Raw genomic sequence first — 23,521 nt, forward strand, 5'->3', positions numbered from 1 at the left:
ACATCTGATTTAGTGTTAATGCTATATCGCGACAACCATGTGCACCATTACCACACCAGCTAGTATCCCTATCACATTAGGCCTATATCTTCTTTCCTTGATAAATTCCCATATACTCTGTTCTCAATAACATACAAAATTCACTAAAAACACTCTGCTGATGGCATGTCATAACAACGGTATCGAAAACCCGTAAAAACAAACGGAGCTCATGCAGTATACACACTTACTTGTTAGCAGACAGCATAGGGAGTGTTAATGTCAGCACAGTAAATAGGAAAAAGGACTATCCGTATTATTTGAATTCGAAAAATCGTCCATTGTATTCTACTAGTATTCCATACCCGATTCTAATCCTCTCACCAGTTCGTGGTTACGTTGACTGTCTTTGTGACGTCTTAACACATAATGTAGGCTACTTATACCTGGTTTTGTTTAGTGTTGTTCTCCTTGTTGTTGTTGTTGTTATGTCTGTGTTTTTGTTTCTTGGACTGAATAATACGGTATTCTACCCATGTACGTACTTCTAGGACAAATCCCTCTTTCGCCTTTTACAGCAATCTATAGCGTACATTACTCACACACACGCGCATACAAAAGATTATTCCAAATCAACACAGATTCCACGAGGTCACATTCCGCGGGAAAGTAAACCATCGGCTGACCACAAAATCATTACGTCACATAAGCACATAATCAGACATGGAACTATGGTTCTAGCCAGTCACTTTACAATTGTGGTATAAAACTCTTCCTTCACTAGAGAAAAACAACAACAACACCACACTGTTTATTAAAAAAGGAGGGTGACTGAAAGCACTTGTGTAAAAGTTATCATCAGCGAAAGGTGTTAATCTGTTGCTTGAAATAAATTGAAAGGAATTAATGCTGTATAATCTTTAATTCCTTAAGAGGTACAACGGCTTCGGTGTATTTTTACAATTCGCATACTTATATTATATTATATATATATATATATATATATATATATATATATATATATATACATATATAATATATATATACATATATATATATCTGAGTAATCATGATACCTTTGGTAAAGGTAAAATGTAATAAATAGAATAAATAAAACGCATTTTATTGAAAAAAAAAAGGCGACCGATAGCACTTGTGGGAGAGTTATAATCAATGAAAGGTATTAATCTGTTGCTTGAAATACATTGAAAGGAATTAATGCTGTATAACATGTATAATCTCCTTTAAAATGCACAAGGTTTCAGTGTATGTATTACAATAAATCGCATATTATACATTTCTGAATAACGATACCAATATTTGGCAGGCAAAGGACGCATGAAGAAATGTTATTCTGTTCAATCAAATTCCACGTTACTTTTGTTTAGTCTTCAAATGGTTGGATCGGTCCGGAGGATCATATCAATAATGTAGCGAATGTGTGGGGCGTATTCAAGAACATCGTCTTTTCGGAATATTTGCCCACCGATTCGGATGAGTTGATACTCCTACACTAACAATGCGGGACGATGAATATCGACACCAATCTATTTAGTTCGTCTTTTGTAATGTAGAACCATCGCATGAATTCATGTAGATTAATGGAGAGCATGCGTAGTTGTTTCAATGTGTGCATTTCGAGGTCTATTAAACAAACCAAAAAAGAAACTTTTTATTTTATATTTTTATTTTTTACTTTGTATTTTTTTTTTCGTTTTTCTTTTGAGATACTAAGTTGCATCCTGTATATTGATTGGAAAGAGGAGGCCCTAAACTTACTTTCCCACCGATTCGGATGAGTTAATACTCATTATACACTAATTGGCAGCCAAGCAAACACTGTAAAGAGCCGTAAGGAAGCAAGCAAGCAAACACTTTAAAGAATGTATTTACGGAATCAATAAACATAAGAATCTGTAACAACCTCCCCCGCTGTTTGGGTGAAGTTATGACAGCACATGAAGTATTTTGTCACACTTTAGAGAGTACAGTACTATGCATAAATCAGGTAAAAGCAGATCTGATATATATATATATATATATATATATATATATATATATATATATATAATATCATATACTACATATATATGTATATATATATATATATATATATATGTGTGTGTGTGTGTTGTCTGTCTGTCTGTCTGTGGGTGTGCGTCTGTCTGACTGTAGCTACAAACTTGTGCATTTTGTATTTACTCTGATGGGATGCTACATATTAAAACATGGATGAAAATGGAGTGGATCACATTAACAACATCGATCATGAACAAAGCGGGTATACAAGTTTACTCTTCCCTGCATTGAAAGCGTGTGAAGATTTCCTTATGTCCCCCCCCCCCCAGCCCATAATATACCCCACCACTTGCAAAGTTAGTGCAAAATCATTAAAAGAAAATGAATGTTGTTGTTGTTTGTTTGTTTGTTTGTAAACACGAATATTTCAAGATTACCCCAGAGAGGTTGAAAAGCTTTTTTTTAAACGGATAATCGGGCATGACCAGATTTCGCACGCACTGTTGGATATATCATGTCTTGATGTGCTATAGCTTATAACGCCGTCTCTTGTTCAGATTTTGAGAAAATGCTCATGCAACAACTTAACCAGTGTAAGAACTAGACCTGGTCTCCCTTACATTTCAAAAGACGACTCCGAAAAGATGTTAATAGTTTTATATTGGCCTACAGTTCCAAATCTGATTGTTGGACTGTAGGTGATAGCATCTGTCCAAGGACTTGCTACATGCTAACGACACGTGGAGGAATCTTTAAACCAGATTATGCTAATGATGCTAATCAAAATATCATAAACAAAAATCTTTTAAGGGCAAATAAGTTGTGTTTAACTTTACGCCCACATCCGAGGTACAAATGTATGTTTAAAATGAGGCTTACTGGACAATGTTTTAGTTTACTCGATATCCGTTTTTTTTTCCCTTCAAATCGCTTTAACAGCGAAACACTTTAACAAAAAAAAAATCTTCTCATATCTTGGGAGTCCGTTAATTCTTCTTCTTCTTCTTTTTCTTCTTCTAATAATAATAATGATAATGATGATGATAATAATAATAATAATAATGATAATAATAATAATAATAATAACAATAATAATAAAATAATGATAATGATGATTATCATTATTATTATTATTATTATTATTATTATTATTATTATCATTATCATTATTATGAATTATATTTCTCCTTCTTCGTCTTCGCTATGTATTTCAGCCCTCGTCTATACAGTATAGATTCTACCCTTACAATTGTGCTGTACACGGTTATTCATAGGCCTACAACACGTCAATATTATTTCAATAAAGTGTATTCATTATACAGTACGATAAAATTAAAGTTTAATACATGTGCCCTCTTTCTACGGACCATGAGACTCAAAACGTTTTCAAAATTACAGAAATGGAAACATTTAAAAACATAAATGCAGAATAATACATATTTTAAACAGTTATTAAATCTTTATTGCGTAAGAACAATGAGACAAGGAAAACTCTTTTCTCCAGATAAAAATATATCAACTTGATCCATCATTGAGCAGATGATTATCCAGACAAGGTAAATAATTGATGAAACAACATGCAACTGAATTTTAACTTGATGCACCCTGTTGTATTTTATGGTATAGTTCAACCTCATGATAATTATATAGTGATGTGTATCGACATCATCATGCAACACGTACATGACGTATACACAAGTTCGCCTGCATGTAGGAATATTCGGCTTTGAAGGACACAAGGCTACTTGAACAAGGACAACAAAAGAAATACCATCACATGCAAAGGTAATGTCCGTTTTGCTCTCACCTGTTTAGCCATTGGAATATATACCTGGCGTCCAACTCTCTTCACAATTTATGTTCGTCACGCCGCCGGTCCAAAGAAGATACACCCTTTCATGGTTTCTTCATGTAAGCAAATATTTGGCGGAAGAGAGAGTGTATGTGGAGCCGAGGACAGCAAATACAGAAGTCTCTCTGCTTTTACTTCCTCCTCACCCGATAATCGCACCCTGTTAATCATTCTTCGAGCATGTAGGCTTCTTTGGGAAAGGGTAAGACAGACATCGCTCCAGAACAATAGGGACATACGACGCCCGTAAACAATAATAGAAGTGGGGGCTGGGCCCATTATGCCGAATACGCCGTGTGCACCGGAGCGCGCAAGCGCTCCAAGAGGGCTGAGATACAATGTTACGTAATCGGATACAAAAAGGGACAGAGACTTGAGACTTGTTTGACACACTTCTGAATTTACTTCCAAGACGTCCGTCAGTCAGTCATGGTGGACTGGTTACGCTCAGTTTGGTAAAGTCTCATCATTAATTGTCACTGCCAACGATGTAAGACGTGAAATATCGACGCATTCCTTGTTGAAGACGTGGTCCCAACAATTGAGGTCAATCAGAGGCACGATCTCTTTTTAATTGGGACAATTATGACTCAAAGTGTGAAAGAATCCTCGAAGTATCTATAGTCCCCAGCTGCCCGAGTTAAGATGATGGATCGAGCATGATTACCATCAAGAATTTACGTGTACAATGTATTTCAAAACTTGCGTACATTGGAATTAATGATGTTTCTTTGAACTGACACGAGTCGTCCTTCTACTGTGAAAAGGGCTTTTTACACTTGTAAATTTTTGCTTAGCCCCGGACCAACGGTGGGGCTAAGGGGGGCCTTAGCCCCACCGTTGGTACGGGACTATCCTTAGCCCACTTTCTGTTTACACTCGTTTTTGCCAAAGTGGGCTAGCCCCACCGATAGTACGGTACTATCTGGCCCTGCAAAATAGCAGGGGTTAGCACCGCAATTGCGGTGCCAAGCAAGTGAGTGTAAACAGAACGAAAAAATAATCCTGGGCTAAGCGACGGAGACGAAGTCCGACCCTCACTGACCAATCAGAAACGAGGTAATCAAGTGCTGCCGGTGCGTGCGTGTACGTGTACAGTATACAGCGTAATTATGAATATTCATGTGGTTTGGAAAGTCCGGGGCTAAGAAATACGAGTGTAAAAAGGTCAGTTTTCTCCTTAGCCCCGGACAAGAGATAGTACGGGACTAATTGGCGAGTGTAAAAAGCTGAAAAAATGGTACGGGACTAACGATAGTCCTGGGTCAGAGAAAGTCCGGGGTTAAGAAACACAAGTGTAAAAAGCCCTAAAGACAGTACAATAATGTAATTTCAGTTTTACATCGGAAAGGCAAAATGTTAACCCGCTGACAGTACCTCTGTTGAATTTCTCAAAAAGTTCTCTCTTTCTCTTCCTTTCCGAAATCTCCTTCTCGTCTCCACCCTTCCCCTCCTATACTGTTTAATAATTAGTGAGCTTTAAATCTGCGACGCGAACACTATTTAAGACGAAGCATACTCCGGGGTTAGACAATGCTGGAAATACATTGTACGTGTAGCTGTCTCGCGCATGTGCGAACACATTTTTTTTTTCCGGCCCATTTTTAGCGTCGTTTTTGCGGTCGCGTCGCAGATTTAACGCTCACTATTACTACCATCATTGCCCATAACATTAACAGCAGATTCATTCCCTGGTCTCTCCTTTCAATGACCTTTTTCAATAATTCTATACTGCACTACAGTATACATGTATTTGTATTACTAGAGCTCCTTTCATCTCTGGGGTACACATATACAACGTATTACATTTTTTTTTTTTAATTTCTATCAGAAGCCCCCATGAAGATCAAACAATACATGCAGCAGTATCTATGCACCTAGCTGCAATTAAGAGGGATTATATTTTGGTTCAAGTTATGTAGGCCTATAAAAGCATGTTTCCATCTATGGTTTAAAAAGATTAACAGACATCCATTCAGATCGATAGAAATCAAACAACATTTTATATACAATGCATTTTAATTAGAATAAAGGCTAACTTGTAAAAATATGCAATTTTCAGCCTCACACTTCATGAACAATTACAAGCATGAACACACACTACAAACACACATGCATGACCACACATAGGAGTCAAGAAAGCACAAGAGACAGCCATTTCCTTCCTGTTTTATGCAAAACTTTACTAACTTTGAATTTAGAGTAGATTTGGTATTGCACAAGCACTGATATGAATGCAGCATATTACATCCTTATGATGAATGGCTGCTAACACTTATACTACACATGCTGCAAATACTACACGCTGCACTGTACAAAAAGCTTACCTTTACCAGTAGTTTACACATGGTTATTTCTAAATTTGACAAAACTGACACTCGATATCCACCTGATAGAAACTATGACTTTACTACAAGGTAACTGAGCAGTAGATACACTGGGTTGACATGACGATTACTGTAAAACGAGAAATTTTCGCGTGCATTTTAATTTCGCGAATTTCGCGAGCGCCAAAATTCGCGAAATTAAAATGCACGCGAAAGTTTTTGTCTACACTACATGCATTGAACACCAGTGGCAATTCGCGAAAATTTCTTGCCACGAAAAGGGCTGTCAGCTCCAATTCGTGAAAATTTCATGCCGCGAATATATCATGTTTTACAGTAATTAATACAGTGTAACCCCAGTATTACAATGACCTTGGGGGCCATGAAAATAAACCAGTCATATTAGGTTTCCTCTCATTTCTGAGTTAAAAAACACACACACACACATCAAACACAAACAGACAGACATACAAACAAACAAACAAACAAATAAACCTACAAATACATAATGTTTGGACCAACAACATGTCCTTTTTGTAACAGGATTTTGGTAAATATGACCTGCTTAATATTATGACATTTCACTATGGTTACTAGGAAAGCAAATTATAATGAACTTGTTTACACGGTACCACTTTTGATGAGGTGATATCAGTACATGTGTAATCCCAATTTTCCATTTCTGTATTTAGCTGGTCTTTCATTTTTTATTTATTTTTTTACATTTACAAGGTATTGGTCATAAAAAGGCAAAATTGGCAAAACCAGCAACTTCGTCATAACAGTCACTTTGCCTGTACATTTTCAAATTGTAAAGGTCTCATAGTAAAGTATAGCCATGCCACTTCTAAATGTACTGCACTTCTGATACATTAAAAAAAAAAAGATTCTTGCACCTCATGTGTCAACAATGAGCTTCATGAACACTGTCCTTCTGTCCTTTAGCTGTCCTGTACAGTGCACTCCCATTATAGCGAGCACGGTTATAATGAAATTCCGGTTACAACAAAGTAAAAATTCTGGCCGCAACGTTATCTACTCTATGAATTTCTACTGTTTATTTGTTCGGTTATAACGAAATTTCGATATATAACGAAAGAAAACTGCCGGTCCCGAGGACTTCGTTATAATGGAAGTCCACTGTACTTCAGAAAATTTACTCAATTAACTTAAAGGAGACATCCAGATGATTGTTACACTTTTGCATTTGAACAGCTATCAATTGGTTATAATGGGTACAAATTTTCAAAATTCATACTGATTGGGATGGTGGATAAGAAAGAATGTTCTCAAAATTCATTAAAGAAATCACAGTGAACACAGATGATGAGATAGCAACTTCACATAAGAATGCATGACTGGGTGCTAAAAGAAGCAGAACAAATAAAAAGAAGAAAGCATGCATAAATTGTGAAGCAAGTGGTATGGTAATAAAATTACTCTGCGACATTACTGGAATGTATGAATCTTGTATGTCAACATGCATGTCCAGTGTACATGTATTATGTTTTGGTTTTTCAGAGCATTGGTTTACCTGCGCAAAGACTCCAATACGTTTCACAATCTGTTAATGGCACTATTGATTTATGTTCTACCTGATGTAAAGTTCTATATATTGTCTGGAATGCCCCTTTAAAGTCAGTTTAACTGAAGATTGGACAAGCGCCATCTTGTTTAATACAGAGGAAACTTGTTAAAGGGAGATCTAATCTAACGAAATACCTGATACTTATGCAACAAACTGTTTTTTACAGTCCCAATGACATCAATCTGCTTTGTTTTGTAATGTTTATTTGCTACTGATATAACAAAATATCAGATATAACAAACAAAATGTCCTGGTCCCGAGGACCTTGTTATAACGAGTTTCCACTGTACTGTCACCTGTGATAAAATTGTATGGGATGTGAGACCACAGTGTACTTACTCATAACAAAGGGGTTGAAACCCTTTAACCATTTTGTGTACTTTGAGTGCTGGTTGGCACAGAAACCCCCAGTAGCATTGTACACAATGTCCAAAGACCCTGCCACAGAAAGGGTTCAAGCTTTCTTTGATGATACAAAATGTATTTTTCTTTCTTAAACATATCTTTCGGTTTCTGTCTCACAGTGATCCATCAAGATCAAAGTCTAGCTCATCTAGGTCATCGCCAGTGGTAAAGATGGAACCATCAAAATCGTCCTTGACAGCTTTAGGATTCGTCTTGGATGCTTTGGCTCCACTCACTGGCATTTCTCTTGCTTTTGATGTTGCATGCTTCGCATGGGACACAGCTGGAGAGGTGCTGACTTTGTTTGCAGCCCCATTTGTAAGGGGCGGGCCATCGTTCTCTTTGGGAGGGGGCGGAGAAAATGTGAAACCTTGGAGCTTCTTCAGTGTTGACAGGGCGGGTCTTCTACCACCAGACAGCGATGAGGAAGATGTGGACGAAGATGACAACGATGATGATGATGACGTTGATGACGATCTCCGAGGCGTGACCTCATCTTTGTCTTTGGATGATGCCACTTTCTGCTTCTTTCTGGAAAAGGTGGTGTCCTGACCTGGCTTTTCTAGGGTTCGTTTACGCCCACTCTTGCCCTCTACATCCAGTGTTCGGGGTTCTTCAGGCACTCGGTTTGCTCCTCCCAGAAGAGGTGCATTTTCGGCACCATCTGAGTCGCTTGCTGAGAATTTCGAAGGTAGCTTTTTTCCACCTGCCTGGCGCTTCCAACCAAACCTGCCACACTGCTTGCGAAAGCTCTCCAGTAGTGATGAACTCCTCCCACTTTCTCCTGGGTTCTCCTTCTGCTGAGACACATCAGTTTCACCTTCCAAGTTCCTGCTTTCTAATAGTTTGTCCTTGCCTATGCTTCTACAATCTTGTCCTTCATCTCCATTTGGCATAGAAGATACCATCTTGCCATTTATCTTGTTCACTGCATTAGATTTCCTTCCATTTCCTGAGTTTTTCATCTCAGTCTGTGCTACATCTTTCACAACCTGTGGGCTTGGTTTGCGTGCTGTATGATTCCTACTACCAACACTGCTTCCCTGACTGGATACGGATGCCATGACAACATCCCCATCATCATCTTCATCATCAGTTTGTACAGCATTCCTATTTGCTGCATTAATGGATGTTTGCTGCTTATTGGTTTTACAATGATTTCCTACCACTGCTGCAAGAGTATTATTGACTGTTCTGTGCTGCTTGGGATAGCTGCAGTCACCCTGCAATCCATCTCCAAACCCTGTTTCATTCTCTGCCCCTCCCAAATCATGCTCAGAGTCTTCTCTTTCAACCGTTCCTTCATTCACTGCGACCTGATCAGACTTCCCCAAGTGCTCCTCTGGGGTATGGTCTCCGCATTCCTCTAGGCTGACTTGTGAATCCGGCACCACCATCAAACATCCATCATCATCTGGGGAACTCCTGGGATTGACTGCCCGCGGTCCGTCGTTTGCGGGTCCCTGCGTGTCGTCGAAAGGGTCCATCGTCTGGTCGGCAGGATCCTCGCCCCTCCTCCTCCGCTCCTCCTCCTCTTCAGAAGACTGCCGCTCCTTGGCAAGGTGATCCAGGTGATCCTGCTCCTCCAGGAGAAGATGCTCCAGCCCGAGATGACTCAGGATGAGGGATGCTGGAGAAAGATGAAGAGATGAATACCAAAGCTGTTTGTTTGTGTGTGTACTCTTCTTTTTGTCCTTACTACAGGCGACTTCTGTAATGACAAAGTCCTTTGGAGCGGCAACTTTTTTTCATTTGTATCAAAATTTTGTCACAGCCAAACAAATGATGAATAAAGATCTATAGATGATAATTTTGGGACCTTACTTTGTTGTATCCTAAATATTGCAAAATCTGTTCATTTAAACAGAAATGCACTGTATCTTCCAGCCCTACACACAATCAGACTTGTTCAAAATAGCACATGCCACATATGTCACCAATGAATCCAACCTCTACACATGAAAAAAAAGATATTGAAATTTGTTAGAATATTGATGTGTGGACAATGTAGATTGTAATGTCCGATTCAACTCTTCTTGATTGGTCCTGGTAGCCAGTATAACTTTGATATGACAGCACTTCCAACACAATAATGCTCTATTTGTTAATGCATTCGAAAGCATTTTACTTTTCTCCACAATATTTTAATTTGTGAATAACTTTCCTCTTAATGTGTAGACATGACAATGATAAACCAAAAGATAGATAATATGTAAAACATTGCCACACCACCTTCTTTTCCACACTTGTATTTAATAGCTATGTAGAAAAAAAACCCCACAAATGTCAGTATCATTGTGTCAACTGCCGAACCTTTTGACCACTGACAACACACAAGAACATAGCTAATCTCTTTGATCTACAGGTCAAAGGTTTCATTTCCTTTCCCACTCACCTTGCTTTTTGTACTCATCCTCTGGATCCTCGGGGAAGGAGGTGTGAAGTGCGTTGACCCCTCCAAGCAGAGCTGCCCCCTACAAATGGGTCAAAGGCCACGGCCAGGATGCATCGTTATCACAGACAATTCAGAGGAGCATTAGAAGGATATCAAACTTGAAATATATCAATGCAATGGAAAGTTTCTAGATTTATCTACATTTTCATCTGGAGACTACATTTATAGGTACTACAAACAGGCATCAGTAAAGTCTTTGGTAAATATCTTAGAGATTGGTATACAAAGATTATTTTCTTTTTCTAATATAAATCTAGATAATTGCATACTGACCATTCCACAGAACCTCAAAAGGCTGTCCTGACATGAAACATGAAGCTACCCTTTACTCTGTTTTTTTTTTTTTAATATATATACACTGCCAAAAATGTGATAGTTCTCCTACTAATATGCTGGATTGAAATAATCAAGATTTCAGGTTCAAGCATCCAAATGCATGCACCCTCAGAGAAACTGTTTCACCAAATATTACGTTCCTCTTGACCCTGTCGTAAGATTGATTCATGGCAATGCTGGGTGCTATACAACAGATGGGCCAGTTGAATGGGATTATCTGAAGATTTGCTTGATGATGGTGATGATGATGGTGACAATTACAACGCTGAAAATGACGGTGATTATGATGACAGCAATCATAATTATAACAATGATAAATATTACCGTTCTTAACATTGTTGGGCAGATTCCTCTTTTGAAAAGATGTCATAATAGTGATACTTTGTGTAAAATTTCACTTTCTTTGTGTTTCTGATTTTTTCCCCCCAAATTTCACAGATCTTATTCTATGATTTTTTCTCTATTCATAAAAACCAACATAATATCAGGATGAAGTCTTTATTTAACCCGTTGAGGATGGACTGATTTTGCTGCAACACGCATTTCCCATAGACGCCTGCCCGAGTATACTCGCCACTCATCCTCAACAGGTTAATGGTGTAATCAAGAGCAAGAGGAAAAGGCTGGCAGACGAGATAATTCTTCCATCTTTCTGTCTCCTAGCAACTCACCTGCATGGAGGACTCCACGACACTGACCGCCACCACGGCGTCCTGAACTCTGACCTCCGACTGGCACATAAGGCGGGCATGGGCCTGGGCCAGCCGCACCAAGCTCTCCAGCAGGCGGATCGTGGTCCGGGCCGCGTTCCTCAGGTCCGCCCGCCGCTGGGCCTGGTAGTACCGGCTCAGAACCCTATTGGACGCATCAGTAAAGGATTATGGAATGTGAATGTTGTGGCAATATGGTATCTGATTGAATTATTACAAGATGCAATATAAATACAGTTAACATTTGCATTCATAATTCATTGAGACTTTCACACGTAAATAGGTTTTTAGATTCATGTGTAAAGTCATGCATATAAACACAACACACGTGGGAGTCTACACCAATGAGCTCATTTTGTAAATTTGCAATGTGAAAATTCTTTCAGAGTTTTTTTTTTCCTGATGGTTAGGTAGATTTGTTAAATGCACAGAGTGTCTTTCAGATTAGAATGTGCCAAATAAAAGTTAAGTAGAATACTGTCATTACTATTGTTATTATTACTATCCGATATCGAAATGGAACACAACAAAGCGTATCAGAGTCCAAGTATAAGGATGGCATCTACAAGTTAACCCTTGCTCTCCTGTGGCAGTTTAAAGATGGCTGGAAAGCTCACAGAAAACAAAATGTAATAGATAAAGAGCAGACAGGTCTTAGACACAGAGGGGATATGGGGGGGGGGGGGGTGGGCCTAATTAACCCGTTGAGGACAATTTGATTTTGCCACAAAACGCATTTCCCATAGACACCTGCCCGAGTATTATCGGGGCCTCGTCCTCAACGGGTAAAGAATTCATCAGCTGTTCTGCCATGTCTTGCAGCAAATGTGGTGAAGTGTGTTTTCAAAGTGCACATGCAGAGAGAGTCTGAGTAACAAAATGACACCACAAGAGCCAGGGCTTCACTCACATGTTGGCCTGGGGGGTCATGACGGGGTCGATGGTCTTGATGATGCTCAGGTAAGTCTGCATCTTCTCGATGCTCCACAGCTCATCGGGCGGGGCTCCTGATGCAGTGAAGGGAAGAAAGCCACGCCCAAAAAGACATTACTTTGTAAACTTTGTGATACATACGGTTTTTGTTATTGTTGTGGTTTGATGCAGTGAAGGTGAGAAACCAATACACACTGGAGACATTCAAAACATTTAAATGATTAGCATTCTGAGGGGCACATCACATACAGTCTTTTTTGCACTAAACAGCTCTCTGGTATTCTGGTGCCATCAAATACAATATGTGAGCCATGCATACTTGGCCACTGGTGTATGCTTCAACCATCAATTATTGCAGATTGCATCATTACGTCTTTCTGGCTTTTAAAAGTGCTACACTCTACAGCCTCTTTAGTTAACATTTCCCTCCAAATCCCAACCCCATAACCTCTTACACCCCTTCTACAGAACAAAATGACATATAAAACCAAGGAAACCACACACACAAAAAAAAACAACAGCAACAACAGAGTGAGATAAAGAGAGGTGCAGCTTTGTACCCTGTGGTCCTGGGGCGCACCCTTCCAAGATGTAGGAAGACACGACGCGGTCCCACTCCTCATTCTGCGAATCCAGCAGCACCAGGACGATGTCGAAGCGGCTCAGGAGCGGACTGGCGAGGGCGATGTTGACGCTGATGGACTGGTCGGGGTCGTACTTGCCCTTGGGATTGGTGGCTGCCAGGATGGTGGTGCGGGTGTTGAGCTTGCACACGAGACCAGCCTTTAGCATGGAGGGCCAAGTTGGAGGAGGTGGATGGTTGAGAGGAGTGAGGAGGTGATCATGAGAGGGGAAGGAGGTGAAAGGGTTGGAGGGAGGGATTGAGGGGGTGAAGGGGTGAGAACACAGAAAAATTTATTAACATTAACATTCACCTTAATATGCCAGGTTTGCAAATACGTGTAGTCAAATTCATCATCTTTTCACCGAGTTAAAATACAAGGAATTTTCGTATGCATAAAACCTTTGTGAATTTGCGAGGACAGGAGCCAAGATTCGCGAAAGTAAAATGCACACAAAAGTTTTTGTCTACACAGTGCATTGCATGCCAGTACCAGTGCAATGCAGTGCACCATACAAGTATTCGTACTGGTAGTTCGCATTCAGTTTTGTTATGTGTTTTATATCGACCAGCACTGTGCGTTCAACAAATCCCTTTATGACTAGCACATGTAGTATATTGGTAATTTTTTTCATCGTCAACAATTCGCGAAAGTTTCATGCTGCAAATGTTTCTGGTTTTCCAGGGTAATAATGAAGTGGTTTCCTCACAGTGAGTGGTTGACCCTTGACATTTCATTGTTGCACCAATGTCATTAAAGGACAAGTTCACCTTCATAAACATAAGGATTGAGAGAATGTAGCAATATTAGTAGAACACATCATTGAAAGTTTGAGGAAAATCAGACAATCCGTTCAAAAGTTATGCATTTTTGAAGTTTTTTTTGCAGTACCCGCTGGATGAGAAGACTACTGCAGTGTATGAATAACTTAGATGTCACATGCGTACAACAATATAAGGAAAATATAAAGAGAATTTCATCTTTTGAAAAAAGTACACATTCCCCTGACTCGTTACCAATAAATGTTATGGGTAATATTATTCCCCTTGCCTTTAGAAAGAGGCAAGTCAATTGCTCTTTTATTATGCGAAAAAAGTGAAAATATGTTGAATTTTCTTTTATATTTTCTTTATACTGTTGTACGCATATGACTCACAAGCTGTAGTAGTCTCCTCATCCAGCGGTTCCAACACAAAAATTTAAAAAATTCATAACTTTTGCATCGATTGTCCAATTTTCCTGAAACTTTCACTGATGTATTCTACTAATATTGTTGCATTTTCTCAATCCTTATGTTTATGAAGGTGAACTTGTCCTTTAAAGTGCATATCATCTACACAGCACTTTACCTCCACAATACAGCTCAGTATTGACAACAGTGTTGTCGAACTTCAGAGAGTGACTCCGAAGGTTGGCAATGATTCTATTACGGAGGAAGGATCCGAAAGGGTGGGATGGGCTGTTACCTTGGCAACACTGATTGTCTGCTGCTCCATGGCTTCATGTATACTTCCTCTGTCATGCTCTCTTATACTGTTAAACTCATCTGCAGGGAAGGAAAACGAAAAGATATTTGACAAAATAAATCACGACTGTTTGTGCAGCTGCATGACTGCACAGCTGAAATATGAGAATGACAATTTATTAAAAGGACAGCTGATTAATTTCACATCAAACATTCTACTTCTTATTTCAGAGCAAAATGGTTTTCATTTCAGTGGGAATTGGCTGCACATAATTAGTAAAGGCTTTAGCCCTTGATCACAACATGTGGTGGTTTCAAGTGATATTGTGCTCATTGTGGCTTAAAGTGATAACCCATGTGGTGACATATTTTGCTTTGTAAATGACATTTGATAAAATATCTCACTGTCACTTACTATTGTGTCATATGTATTACTCTTTTATACTAATGGAAAGAATAACATGCTTTATGCCATCACAAAAGAGAAATGGACATTTCAAATATGTTCATTTTTTTTTTTTGCTGCTTCACAATAACGGTTGCCTGAGCTAAACTTGGGACCCATGCACGAATAACTTCAATGTATGCTCCCATGCACAAAGCAAAGGTACCAGTCCTGTAGTTGCTGAGCTGACATTTTAACCATAGAGTGTGTATACATAATGTAATCTTTGGTTGAAGCATGGTAAAATAATTACAGCAACTCTACCCCCATGGCCTCCCCCCCCCCCATCACTCTGACCAATATAGGGTTTGGTCACTTCCTCACTGACCGATGCAGCACAGTCCACCATCGGCCAGCACCAAGGCTCCTGCCTCCAACGTCCACTCTCCGGAGTCTCTGACAGCAGTGACCGTCAAGCCAGCGCTGGTTGACCCTATGCCTGTGGTCAAGACTGACCGGGGGACCACCTTGGCTGCATACTTCAGAAATTGGGACTTCCCTGTGCCTATAATTGATTTTTTTTTCAATAAAGCATGTAAATATAAAACCTTGCTTTTCTCAACTATAACACGGTAAACAAGTTTATAAAATCTATCTGTTGGCACAGCATAGACAAGAGAATTGCTTTACAACCAAAACTGCGGTAACTACATCACAGAAATGTCATTTTCTGCCAACCAAAAGTAATGGCAAAAGTCCCACACACTTATTATCAAACAGATCAGATCTTTTGTGCTTACAAGGTTTTAAAATGTTCCAGTAATCATGGTCCAACCCAAACCAAGTCCATTGGCATAACATAATCAATGTTCTCAGCAAAAAAAAAAAAAAAAAAAAGGAGAAAAGCACAGCCAGATTCTCTAACAATAAGTTTGTTTGTTTTTCAATTACTAACTTTTTTTCATGAATTTCATCAAAATCCATTCAAATTTTTCAGTTATTTTGCAAACAGACAGAAAAACAAACAGACAAGCAAACCAACGCCAGCGTAACGATAACCTCTTTGGCGGAAGTAATGATGTCGTCTCACCTGGGTCTCCCACCAACAGCAGGTGGGACTCCCCCCTGGTCCTGGTCCCTGATTGGTCCTCCCTGGCCACGCCCCCTGCCAACACCATAGCAACTGCCAACTTGACCACGTAGAGTCCATACACCTGTGGGCACAGGCTGGCTAGGATGGTGTTACGACCCTGGTGAGGAAAAGGCGGTAGCGGACTCTCAATTGCTAATCTTTAACAGTTTCATAGTACCGTCTAGGCTTGTTTCTTTCTTTCATTCATTCATTTATTCATCATTCATTCATTCATTCATTCATTCATTCATTCATTCATTCATTCATTCATTCATCATTCATTCGTTCATTCATTCATTCATTCATTCATTCATTCATCATTCATTCATTCATTCATTCATTCATTCATTTTTCATCGCCAACAGAATCATATAAATATGAATTTCTATATAAAATAAGTATACATATTATCATTAGAAAGTACATCAAACAAAATTTATAGGTATGCAAATAAAGGGAAGGTTAAAACAAAATCATGAATTGCAACTGAATTGCAACATCTCGACAGAAGAATTTCATGAATTTGAAAAATCATGAATTTGTGAAAATGCTGGAAATGGGGAGGAATGATAAAGAAGTAATGCGTCTAGAGTGAATTCATCCCAAACATGATAACACTGGGTAAATTGTACACGTACAATATAGTGGATATGCTGTCATACTCTACGCGTAATTGCAAAACTCAATCACACAAACTGAATAAGAATAATACAAATAAGCCTACCTCACCCTGTACAAGCACCCAAGACAAACCTGACCACTGTCATACAGGTGTTTGACTCATTGGAAACATTCATACACAGAGTGGACTAACAACATTCTGTGTCGTAACAGACACTCTCTTAACCCTGACTAGGCCGGGCTTTTTGGGTAGATGATAGAGCGGAAGATCAATGCCATTATTATACTATATAAGGTAGATGAAGTTCACTCACTGTCAGTGGCTTGAAACGATGCTTGTCCCAGAATGCTTCAAATTCTTGTCTCTATAAAGATGGAAAGCAGTGGGTACTACAAATGAGATAACTGCCAATGCTTAATTTGCAGGCATACCTCCAAAACATCAATTGTCTTTGAGAAGCAAAATGTTTGACCACGACTTGCTCAACAGCAACAACTAAAGCATGGAAGCTGGGTAGCAAAGCGGATTATGCAACAAAAATCTCATTTATTGCAAAGCAGTGCATTCAACAGGAGAAAGGAAGTTGCATGGCTCACCATATTATCCCAAAGAAATACATATCCATGTATTTAACTAGATCTGTATACTGTCCTGGTGATGATACAGATACTGTATACGCCGATTATTTCGCGAGGTTTTTATTTTCGCAAATTTCGCGAGTCAGGTGCTATTCGCGAAATTAAAAACACGCGAAAATATTGACTCTGATCCCGATGTGGATGTGACGTATGCGTGTACATTTCTCTGTTCAGTACAGGACTCCACGATTGCGAATTTAACCACTAGCGAAATCATGGGGAATTCCTGATTCGCGAAAATTTAGGCTCGCGAAATATATGGCGTATACAGTATATAGATCTAGTAGAATTTCTGCCAAACACCAATAAATGCTTTCAAAAGGCAACAGGTATTGGATTCAAAGTGAACAAACTGAAATTAACAGCAATAAATCAAAACAAGCAAACAAACAAACAAACAAACAAAATCATCAAACTTGGAACGTTAACCTGTTGAAGACAACCTAAATTTGCTTTAACATACATTTTCACAGACACCTGCATGAGTATACTTGGGACTGGCCTTCAACAGGTCAATAGCTCAATTTGAATTTAAGCTGAAGTTGATGGGTCAAAAGGACTTGCTGACCATTTCCTCGGTGATGGTCAGAACCCCCCTCTGTTCATTCTTGACCTGGATGTGATTGGCTCGCAGCGCCATGTCAATCTCACACTTGGAGTCCACGTAGACCGACTGCCAGCGTCGCATCACCGTCCCTCTGGGGTATGAAGAAAAAAAAAAGGGAAGTAGCAAGGGATGTACAAAATCCTGATTTGTTAAGTCAGTTGTGCAGTGTTTGCTACCTGAAGACAGCATACTTTCCTAACAAGCACCTATGGCTGTAGTTTCATTTCAATTTCAGATCAGTTTTTCATTAATGATATTAAAGAATTTAAATTTTAGGACAAGCTAGGTCTGTGGTGTCTGCAACTTTGCCCACTAGCTCTGAACAGAATCCAATGTAAGGAAAAGTTTTTGCAGTGCACCTGCTAGAGTGCATTGGGAATAGCTATCTTGCTTTTTTTCATAAGACAATCCTTCCAGTAAACTCTGGACAAGACAAATATAACTTTTAGAAAGATTAATAAATGTAATCATGACAAGGCATATTTTTAGAAAACTTTGTTAAAAAGGAAAACTGTTGTCAACATTTCCACCATCTATTGCTGCCACACACAGCAGATAATGAACAAGCGAATATGAATGTGTATACATTGAACATAAATTATACTCAGACACAGCCTAACACACACTGACACACAACAGCATTCTTCCCTTGACTTCTTTCAACACCAAAAGGCAAAGATAAATTGAAACAAATAGGAGAAATGTGCTCAAACTCACGTCACAGTGATGTCGTCACCAGCTTTACAGGAATCCACCAAGTCATCCTCCAGAATGACCCACATTGACCTTGGGATCTACAGGTCAAAGGTCACAGTCAAGGATTAAAGGCTGCCAAACTATAATTATTGCAACTAGAGATTAACATGGGTCCTATCCAGCCAGGATTAGTTGCTCTTCTTCTGTTCTGTTCTGTAATATCACACTCAATTCAATTTCAGTCAATTTTGAATAATGATTTGTTTCATGAGGCCATTAAGGAAGTAACACATGCTTGTGAGCAAGGTAATCCCTCCCCTCCCCCAAAGGACTAGGCAATGAGGACAAAGAGCCGTATCTAGGGGCGTAGCATGTTGCTGCAAGGGGATTTGAACCAGGGACCTCAAGATTGATGGTCTGTGGTATTAACCAGTGAGCCACAACAGCTCCTCAAGCAAGAGATGATGTGGGATATAGTATATGATACAGCTGATTCACAGCTCTGGAAACAGCAGAACAGCAGAACAGCTGCCATCTCATCTCAAGAACTTGCTTTCATTTTGCATTATTGCTGCTTCACCTCTGCAAGCAAAATGTGGATACATTCAAACATGGCTCACAGTTTACTGTTAAACAGGGCATATTTTACAAAGTCCATGAGTTGACAATTGTTCATCCATGAAATTGGCAACTTCCCCAAATATTGTCTCCTGTAACACAACTGCTTTGTATACTGTCCCTAAGTAGACACCATAACCATTTCTACTGAAAAGTGAGAATACTTCCTTTTCATTACATGACTGTGGTTCTCGATCACAAATTTGAAGATACAAGGTGTACTTATCCTCACAAACACAGGTAACAAAATAATTTTTCTTTGGATCAAGGATACGGTTCCCATGGTGAGTTTGTGAACCTGTTCCTGGATTTTGATCTCCTGGTAGTCCCTGCAGCTAGAGGGGGCCCCACTGGCATCCACTCCAGAGAGGCAGGCAAACTTTGTTGAGCCACAGCCCTCGGGATTGGGACAGCGCTCGGGTTTGCACTCGCTGTAGTACTTCTCAACACTAGCCTGTCAGCAAAAGCCAGAAATCAAAAGGTATGTGAGGGTGATTTAATTGGCTATGTTACAGTTAATCATTAAATAAATAAGGCACTCATTCTGACAGTTGAACACTGAATCATGAGAATGAAAACTTCTGTGACACTTTACTCAGGATCAGTAGTGCATATAGGGCAAGGATGGATTAAGAAAAATATTGTAAACAAAACCAAAACAAGAACCAATAATAAATGTCACCTCATATAAAAACAGTAAACTAAAAATGACAGCTAAGTGAAAATCTAGGCAAAATTTAGATTAAACAAAATCCCCTTTTAATAACTCTTTAAAAGTCTAATATCAAAGCATCTTACAGGGCATCAGGAAATAGCCCTGCTTGCAAGTATAGTTTTGGAAAAAAAATATGGGTCAAACTTACAAAATTTAGAGAACTTTGTTATCATTTCATTTACGTTTTTTTGAAGAGGTGCTACGTTTCATTTGTTAGACTTCGATATTCTTATTTAAAGTTAACATAAACACAGACTGCAGTTTCCCTTTCATGACAAAGAAGAAAATAACCTCAGTCATGTGGGAGGATGAAGACTTGAACTGCAATCTTACCTGCTGGGAGAAGACATGCTTGCACCTGGAACACATGAAGTCTTTCTCAAACTCGAGCATCTTCACTAGGGTGGTCCGTATCACTGTTCCTGGTTAGAGGAAAATTAATCATATCAAAACCTTTAAAGATTTGGATATTGGCGTGATGGCAGTGCAGTCTTCTGCTTGCCTCTCTTCTTTTCAATCCCCTCATTTTTTTTTACCCGTATAGTTTTCTGTATTTTTTCTCTCCTCAGCCGATGCAGTTCTGTGAAAATGCTTCATATTGTATGCTACCTTTAAAACAGTGGACTTCTAAACCAACGTGTCAAGTTTTCTGTCAACGTTCATCCTTGAGCAATGTGTGATTAATCTTCATAAGAGTACAGGGAAGGGGGAGGGTTATCTCATAACAAGCTGAGTCATTGCTCTGCCACAACTTCTAGGCCAACTAATTTTGAGCAAATTGTGTCACATATTTTCTACATATGTTACAAAAGTAGTGAAATCTAGAATGGGGTGTTGACGTTTGGCTCTCATCAAATCTGGCCAAAATGAAATGGGTAACGACCTCACATTGATCACGCTACTAAAAACTTACAGAACAAATGTCCTGCCTTTACTAGTACTCTATACACTAGTGGACCAAAAAGAGACAAAAAGTGATAAAAAAGGGATGATAGACGAACATCATGCCCACCTGACACAGACAGGAAGCGTCCGATGTCTGTGTTCCGAGGAAGCTGCTCACGCACCAGCTCCGGGCAGGCTGGTAGGCCAATGAGTCTGCCATGGATGTTTGTCTTCATGCTCTGTAATCCACAGACCCGGTAAGAAGCATAATCAGATACATCGTACACACTATTTTACAAAAATACCTCTCAATAAAGAGGCAAAACAGTGCTTCATCAGAGCTATAAATGAATGAAACAACGTAACAGGAAAAAACTCCTTTTAAGCTTTCTATTCATTGCAGTTACAGGAAAAGCAGAGATATTGATGGATTATGATTTTGTAATGACTTTAGACTTTTAAAATCAATGATTTACTCCCATTTAATATGCTAGCAGGAAGTTGGATGTAATCCTAAAGCAGTTATAGCCTGTTTGCAAATCATCACACAGTCTTGAATAAAAGCTACTACATGGTATCTGATATATCATGAATCTTTTCTTTAGTTTTCAATCCTTCTCAAATATATCAAAGAGTAACCACAACTTGAAGTTAAGATAATCCCTTTGTGCCAGCAGGAAGGAAGATTCACCACCTTCAAGTGCTTCTGTCATGCTTTCTGTTCTTTCTTATTTTCTTTTACTTTTCAGCATGAATCAAGATTATGCAACCTTAAGCCAACATCTGGACACAGACAACCAAATGCACAGACTCCTACCATGTTATGCTTGTCTGGGTGGTTCCTGTACACCTCCATGGCTACTCTGGACAAGGCAATGTCCAGAAGGGGCAGTGTCATCAGGGGGCTGCTCAAGATGTGGTCACTCACCTCCATGTTGGTCTCAAAAAGGGTCATCGCACTATACAAAAAAAAGGAAGATAGGCCAGCCACCACATTATTATGATTAATACCGTTTTATTTGACTAACAGAAGAGTATCAATGCAGTACAACATCTGTGGTGCACGGTGGACTGTGATTTCTTCATTGCATTGCTCAGTCTATGCAACTTAGTAATTAATTCCAGTTGTGATGTGTATATCATCAATATGTCTTAGCTTGTCATGCACTGTAGGAGAGCAAGTTTTCATTAGGAACTGTCAATCTCCTACCAATGGGTGGTTTTTTTTTCAAGGTGAGGTTGGTAATCACTGAAAATTACAGTAAAATGACAGGATACAGTGAACCACTGAATTGGATAAGAAGATGGCGGCTCGTTATCCGATTGTCTGCCTATCCATGTCTGAGAAAGATGTCTGAACTTGAAACATCACAACTAAATCATATGCAAGTGTCTGACTTGGATGTGGTATCATGTGAATTTTCAGTCTAGTATTTCAACCATCCTAAATGAAGCTCTGTCATGATTTACTCACTCTATCTCCACACTGTAATGCTCACAGTCATCCTCCTTGAGGAGAATGCCTTCTAGATCGCCTCGATGCTGCTCCCTGATGTAACTCTCAAATATGGCTGCAAAGGATGGAAACCCAACGACAATAAGAACACGACATATATGGCTGGAAAAAGAAAAACAATAGGCATCAAATTCCCAGGTAATGCTCATGCAGTACTTGTAAAAAAAGGTAAAGGAGAGAATGATATGATTATACTCGAGGCACCTGTGGGAGATACCCTGATTAGCCACAGACCCCTAGTATTTTTGTTAAAGCTTTGAGATGCTTAGTCAAACTGACTGAAATTTTGACAAATTATTTCAATGAGTTCCTTGATTGAAAGTGAAGTGAATATAACTGGATACAAGAGTCTCCTCTGGTGAATGTAAATTCATGACAGCATTATTTCTCATTTGATGAAAACACAAGGAGTACAATTCAGTGTTATAGCTGCAAATTTTTGTCTTTCTTTTACTTTCCCTTTGTCTCATTTCTCTGTCAAGCAAAATGACAACCCGGTCTCACATTCTGGTTTGGGAATAGCATTTAATTTAAAAAACATTGCACATGCTACTGTCAGATTGAAGTATTACTCGGTGGTATAAAACATAAAGCCAATTAGACAAACTTTTTGATCTGATCTGAATTACCAATGCAATATGAAGCAAACAACATTTTAAAGGCAGGAAAAATTTAATACAGTTACTTCCTACTTGTGTACTCCTCTTTCTCCCCCGATGTGAATTCCTCGTTTGTCCCCATCTTGACTTTGTTTTCTCTGTCAGGGGCTAAGACAGTCCATCTGCAGTAGTATCACCTGTTGGCAGTTGTGACATTGTATTACAAGCGAACTGTTAGACGTCTAAAAAAAAAGAACATACTGTACTGTATGCTGGGAATCCTTCAAAATGCACAATGATCTCTCAGATTTGAACTTGCAAGCAAGGCTTTTAACTATGAGCCGAGCCTGAAGGATAAATGAAATGAGTACAAATCAAGGCATAATTTATTGACAATTGATTTTGAAAAAAAAAAG

General features: G+C 39.1%; 1 protein-coding gene across 1 annotated transcript; it reads right to left on the bottom strand.

The window, feature by feature from the left end:
* Positions 1-8,283: 8,283 nt before the first annotated feature.
* On the bottom strand, positions 8,284-23,247 carry LOC139734551 (uncharacterized). Its single transcript, XM_071645325.1, has 17 exons — positions 23,199-23,247; positions 22,465-22,561; positions 21,808-21,949; positions 21,118-21,229; positions 20,439-20,527; positions 19,665-19,844; positions 18,794-18,870; positions 18,038-18,167; positions 17,145-17,195; positions 16,168-16,327; positions 15,466-15,642; positions 14,694-14,773; positions 13,165-13,387; positions 12,582-12,678; positions 11,633-11,816; positions 10,566-10,644; positions 8,284-9,800 (listed from the first exon to the last, which is right to left on the bottom strand). The coding sequence occupies exons 1-17, from the start codon at positions 23,245-23,247 to the stop codon at positions 8,284-8,286; spliced, it is 3,444 nt and encodes a 1,147-aa protein (XP_071501426.1).
* Positions 23,248-23,521: the final 274 nt, after the last annotated feature.

This window comes from Diadema antillarum, unplaced genomic scaffold, assembly GCF_040938485.1.
Source record: "Diadema antillarum isolate AM-2024a unplaced genomic scaffold, OU_Dant_1.0 seq00000532_RagTag, whole genome shotgun sequence".
NCBI classification, from domain to species: Eukaryota; Metazoa; Echinodermata; class Echinoidea; order Diadematoida; family Diadematidae; genus Diadema; species Diadema antillarum.